The following is a 5425-nucleotide window of genomic DNA, read 5'->3' as shown; positions in this document are numbered from 1 at the left end:
CAAACATATACACAAGAAAAATCGTATAAATATTTAAAGTTTATGCAAAAAACAAATTTCTTAAAAACGCCAGTTTTTAGCGAGAAGTGTGTCAAAATTTCCTACAAAACCTTTAAAAAAGATGCCATTTTGTGACAACTTAATTTGACCATTTGATACGTTATTCTTCGTATAAGAAGTCTTTATATTATGACGGCCTTCGTTTGTTTTTGTACGTGTCAACCTTTATTTTTTTCATATCCCTTTTATGCTTGAGCAATAATTTTGTACATTTTACGATTATTTTTCATCATTCTAATTACTATTTGCCAATGACCATAAATAAAATATTTTTTGATGAAAAGGTTGAGCAATGATTTATTTATGTGTAAACATGTACTGGTGTCAGTATTGTATTAACTATAGCTGAATTCATGTTTCAGATAGAATGGCAGAAATGAACAAAAATGAATTAGATGTCAAGTACTGTAGTAAGATAGCCCCTACTGTAGAAAATACATGTTTTGTGAATATACCTGAAGATGAAATAAAACTGGAAAATACAGAAATACCAGGTAAACTAATAGTTTATTTTAATAAAAAGACAGTAGCGCAACTTTTCTTTCTGAACACTTTCTTCATTTGCGAATTCGTTCATCCCATGGTTGTTAATGAAGACCATCAGTTGAATCGTTGGATCTTTTCAAACTTATTTCGTTTCAAAAGTAAAATTCCGTTTTTTTGCATTATCATTTACATGCAAGATTTTAACCATAAGGTAATCAGGTCTTTGGCGGTTTCTGATTAATAAAAGTTAAACGTTCACAATATGTGATTCTTTTTCTATAAACGACGCCCGATCTCAGATATATAGATATGGTTAATCTTTAACTTTTCAGGAGAAATATTGGATCCTCTGAAATCTGAACCAAAGAGAATCAAGAAGAGTCAAGACAGATATCCATGTTCTAAATGTGAATATTTTGCAACAACAGCAAGGAATCTGAAAAGACATGTTGAAAATAGACATATTAAAGAGATGAGATTACCTTGTCCTAAATGTGAGTTTATCGTAACTTCGGCAAATTATCTGAAAAAGCACATAGAAATCAAACATAAGGAGGTGAAATATCCTTGTCCTGAATGTGAGTTTGCTGCAACTACAGCAAGTCACTTGAAGTTTCATGTTGAAAGTAAACACAAAGGAGTGAGATATCCATGTTCTCATTGTGATTTTTCTGCAAGTTCAGCAAATGCTCTGAAGAGACATATTGAAAGTAAGCATATAGGAGTGAGATATCTTTGCCCCAAATGTGAATTTGCTGCAACTAGAGCAGATGAACTGAAGAAACATATTAAAAGTAGACACGAAGGCGTAAGATATCCTTGTTCTCAATGTCAGTTTGTTGCAACTAGAGCAGATAGCCTGAAGATACACGTTAAAAATAAGCACGAAGGTGTGAGATATCCTTGCTCTCAATGTGAATTTGCTTCAACTCGACCAGGTTGCCTTAAAATTCATATTGAAAGGATACACGAAGGAGTCAGATATCCTTGTTCTCAGTGTGAGTATTTGGCAACTACAGCAAGAAATTTAAAGATTCATGTTGAAATTAAACATGAAGGAGTGAGATATCCTTGTCCTGAATGTGAGTTTGCTGCAACCAGAGCAGGTGATTTGAAGAAACACATTAGAAATATACACGAAGGGACGAGATATCCATGTTCTTATTGTGAGTATGCTGCAACTGCAGCAGGCGCTCTAAAAACTCACGTAGAAAAGAGACATAAAGGGGTAAGATATCCTTGTCTCAATTGTGAATATTTTGCAACTACGGCTCATAGTCTAAAGAGACATGTTATAAGTAAGCATAAAGAAGTAAAATATCCTTGAGAATGGTTAATGTTGGCAATAGAAATGAATTCAATCATTCATTCTTTAAAAAAATGTCCACAATGTACACTTTGCTAAAATCTGGTTTTTCTACAAACTTGTGATTATATAAATGTATTTAACAAATGAAAATAAAGTTAATTTCCTTTTATTAAATTAGCATTACATGTTTGTAAAATTAAATTACTTTACATGTTTCCTTGTGTGCCACTTTTAAAAAATCCATTGCAGTGCAGTAGTCACAAAATTCAATTCATGACATTTTTGAAAATACTACATACAAATATTCAACTGATTCAATTTTAAAACAAATGATGAATAAACAGCAGCTTGCAGTAGAAATTATTTCTTAAATTATTCATCAAAAACTTCACATTTATCAATAATATTTTGATTTTGAAAAAAAGGAAGCATATTGCATAAATCTTTCAGGGAAGTTTTGCATTTTTTGCTATGTGATTGGATTTGAAAAAAAAAAATATTTTTATATTTTCAAATCTGAAATTTTTTCTTTACTTATACAACCTAGAGCTGGGCAAAGTTCTCTTATCAGATTATTAAGAGAAGAAAAGGCAAAAAACATTAATTTTTAATCGTTAATGAAACAGATCAGGTGTTTTTGAAGAAAGAAAATAACTGTTGAAAACGAATTTTTATTTAAAGGGTGAATTTCGTTTTTTTCTGCTTAAAATTGAATTAAACTTGTAAAAACAAATGTTTATTTGTTTTGATGATTTTAAATGTTGTCTACTGTGTTTGATTAACGTCGTTAAAAAATGATTTTTTTTTGGCGCTTGGCACCATTAATACTGTAATAAACCGTTAACGTCTGCGCCGTTAACTAAAGATAAATATTTAAAATAGATAAATAGATAAATAGATATATATAAAGTTAAATAAAAGTGACTTGTAGATGATATGCCTTCTCCATTGGTTCTGAGATAAATGTGTAAATGGCACCATTGTTTATCTAAAATGGGATTGTCACTTGAAATTACATCAATCAGTCTCTTAAAATATTTACTTTATGTTTGAATATATTATATTTTTCATGAATCGAATACTCTTGAGAATGGCATTGCCGATGTAATGAAATAATCATTTTGAGGACAAATTGACTTTAGATAAATGGTTACCCACAGTTTATTTCAGAGAAGACTGCGGACTGCATGATTTAACATTACTTTTAGAAAGCTGACAAGAAGTGTGTTTAAGAAGAAAATAAGTTTAAGATCTTGGTATACAGTTCAACCATACCATTCACGTCTCATATCTTTTATGAAGTTAACCTTGTAGTTTATTAACAGCTATCACATTATCTCATTTCTTTTTCATTCAAGATTGAATTCTATATCTACCTGATTTAAATAAACTATTGAAATAATGTTTAATATAAACCTTATAATGTTTTTCACCACTCTAGAATCTTTTAGCGTAAGAAATTCATATGATAAAATTAGAAGGTCTTTATCCAAACTTTTTTCTTTTTGGATCTGCTGGTATTGTAAAAGTAGACTCTCCTGATCTTGGTCAGTAGTTGGGTTTTATGCATCTGTCACTTTGTTTAGCAGTGGAACCGACGGGCGTCCAACCTTAATTTATCAGAATTAGTCATTGAATTTGGATACATAAAACTCGGGAATTTGCAGACGACATGCATGCTCAGTGCTCAATGGCGGTATTTTTTGTTCATTGAACCATTTACAAGATCATAAATTGAGTCTAAAAGTCGTCTTTATATACCCAAGTTTCATTTTCACCAAAGTTTTTTCTTTATTCTGCCTTTCTAAGACCCTCCAAATATTCATATTACAAACCTTTCGTAATAGATTGTAAAAGACATCAATTTTAAATTTCATTAGATATTTAATTCGCATTTTTAAAGAACTTTCTGCATTCTTTTTTTCTTTAATAGTTGATATGTTTAAAACCAAATCCCCATTGATCAATTGAAGAGTAAGATTAATATTAAGCTATGTGGTATTATTTCTTTGCCTGAGATTAAACAGAAGACGACATTCACAAAAAAAACTATTTACCATTTATATTAATGGATATTTCTGGCCTGCTCTCTTGTTCTCCGCCTAAAATCTCACACCATAATAAAAAAAATTCACAATTATTGGCTATTTTGATAAAAAGAGATGCGTATAACTTTATCACAAATTCAGCTCTATTTAAGCAGACGATCATATCCAAAAAATCATTAATTTAAATTTTAGATTACAAATTCACATTATTTATTCTAGTTTACGTTTAGCACAAAACATTGACAATTATGTTAAATATCTAAAGTTTTAATGTTGACTGTTAGACTCTTAAACAATTAAAATAACCAATGACTTCAAACACATGTGTACAGTGCGTAATACAATAGTCAGATAAACATCTTTTTATATCATAGAGCCAGAGCATCTTTGGTTTTTTTCAAAATATCTTTTAAAAATCGAACCAAAACATTACTTCTAATAAGGCAATTTAGAATTAACAGCTTAAATTCTTTGCTCAATGTGACTCCCTCTGGTTAACAATGGTTGTTTTCACTTTTCTTTTTTATATATACTTGTTTTCTTATTTGAGTTTTTTTTCTGGATAAAATAGCTTTGAATTGTTAAAGTTTCTGTACTAAGTTGTTGTTAAGGATTACAACTTGGGACTGGGAATAAATTTGTGGGGGGGGGGGGCAAATATCCTCTCGCCTCCCACCCCTTCGCAGTCCCCAGTTTCTAACTTAGGGGTTAAAAACACAAAACTTCTGAAAAAATGTATAAACTTATTGAATTGGAGTAAAAATATGTTGAATGTCTTGAAATATTTCGAACTTTTATGCACTTTTAAAATGTTCATACAACGACTGCTAAAATGTTAAAATTAGTAAATTTAGTTGGTCAACTTTGTCTTCATTTAAATAATTCTTAAACAAAAAGTTTTAACGAAAATTTAAAATCTTTTAATATCTTTTCAAAAATGTTGGTAAAACAAGGTTATTTTGCGAAAATGGACTGTTGAAAATGTTTGTGAAAAAATACGATTTTAAAAAAAAGGTCAAACATTTTTGCGAATATTTTCTAATCCACAAGTTAGTTGCTTTCAAAAATACCTGAGATATTAAGAAATTGGTTTAAATTTCAATTTATTAAATAAAACAATGACATTATCAAATTCTAAACGAAATCATGTATATCTCCGATAATTATGAAAGAACAAAAATGCAGACCACATTTTGGAAATGGGAGGACTAGGGCTATTAAATGATTATTGTTTAATAAAAATATATTGCTAAAACAGGTTACCTATGTTGAATGCCGCAAACTATTTCTAAGGATCAAAGGCGACTTTTAAGTTTTCAATCTATTCATATTATTCTGGATCACTATATCCTAACATTCAACCCCCCCCCCTCCCCTCGATTTAAACTACTATGGGTTTATATTTTTGTATTTAGTTTTATATAGTTAGTGAGGGCTGATAACCCCCCCCCGATATAAACTACTATGGGTTTATATTTTTGTATTTAGTTTTATATATTTAGTGAGGTCTGATAACCCCCCC

At 30.0% G+C, this 5425-nt stretch overlaps 1 protein-coding gene across 1 annotated transcript; it reads left to right on the top strand.

Moving 5' to 3' along the window:
• Nucleotides 1-393: 393 nt before the first annotated feature.
• LOC111716262 (transcriptional repressor CTCFL) lies at nt 394-2029 on the top strand. Its single transcript, XM_023491699.1, has 2 exons — nt 394-554; nt 879-2029. Exons 1-2 carry the CDS (start codon nt 428-430, stop codon nt 1871-1873), a joined length of 1122 nt encoding a protein of 373 aa, XP_023347467.1. The 5' UTR covers nt 394-427; the 3' UTR covers nt 1874-2029.
• Nucleotides 2030-5425: the final 3396 nt, after the last annotated feature.

The sequence above is a fragment of the Eurytemora carolleeae genome, unplaced genomic scaffold, assembly GCF_000591075.1.
Source record: "Eurytemora carolleeae unplaced genomic scaffold, Eaff_2.0 scaffold1988, whole genome shotgun sequence".
Taxonomy (NCBI): domain Eukaryota; kingdom Metazoa; phylum Arthropoda; class Copepoda; order Calanoida; family Temoridae; genus Eurytemora; species Eurytemora carolleeae.
This window is presented reverse-complemented; position numbering and strand designations above follow the sequence as displayed.

What these genes read in the sequence shown, in the direction of transcription:
- LOC111716262 (XM_023491699.1), top strand. Translation starts at nt 428, where the DNA reads ATGGCAGAAATGAACAAAAATGAATTAGATGTCAAGTACTGTAGTAAG. An exon ending in GGAAAATACAGAAATACCAG is followed by an intron (nt 555 to 878) that starts GTAAACTAATAG and finishes TTAACTTTTCAG; the next exon opens with GAGAAATATTGGATCCTCTG.